Source organism: Neopelma chrysocephalum, unplaced genomic scaffold (genome assembly GCF_003984885.1).
Source record: "Neopelma chrysocephalum unplaced genomic scaffold, ASM398488v2 Primary Assembly neopelma1_91498, whole genome shotgun sequence".
NCBI classification, from domain to species: domain Eukaryota; kingdom Metazoa; phylum Chordata; class Aves; order Passeriformes; family Pipridae; genus Neopelma; species Neopelma chrysocephalum.
The window spans coordinates 3,178-3,562 of NW_020920269.1; the positions used below are offsets into that span (position 1 = coordinate 3,178).

At 67.5% G+C, this 385-nt stretch overlaps 1 protein-coding gene across 1 annotated transcript in view; it reads right to left on the reverse strand.

The window, feature by feature from the left end:
- The window catches only part of LOC113979990 (NF-kappa-B essential modulator-like), a gene marked incomplete at both ends in the record, with an annotated part of 3,267 nt that extends 3,004 nt beyond the window's left edge, over nt 1-263 (reverse strand). The window contains one exon of the mRNA XM_027707267.1: nt 123-263. Coding sequence (XP_027563068.1) covers nt 123-263 — 141 coding nt within the window. The remainder of the gene's footprint in view (nt 1-122) is intronic.
- Between the last annotated feature and the right edge of the window lie 122 nt (nt 264-385).

Consider the following 385-nt stretch of genomic DNA (forward strand, 5'->3'; position numbering starts at 1 on the left):
CCCCCCAGTGTCCCCAGTGTCACTCAGTTCTCCTCGGTGGCCCCGAGGGGTGTCTCAGTGTCCCCATGTCCCCAGTGTCCCCATGTCCCCAGTGTCCCCCCCAGTGTCCCCATGTCACTCACTTCTCCTCGGTGGCCCCCCGTCTCTCGACCCTGAGCGCGGTCTCCAGGTTTGTCACCTGCAGCCTCAGCTGGTCCAGCTGCAGCTGGTGGCCCTGGGCCACCTCCTCCAGGTGCTGGCACCGCTCGGCGTCACTGCGGGCCCTGGGGGACACAATGGCACCAACTGTCACCCAGTGTCACCCAGTGTCACCCTGGGGCACCCAGTGACACCCAGTGCCACCCAGTGCCACCCTGGGCCACCTCCTCCAGGTGCTGGCACCGCT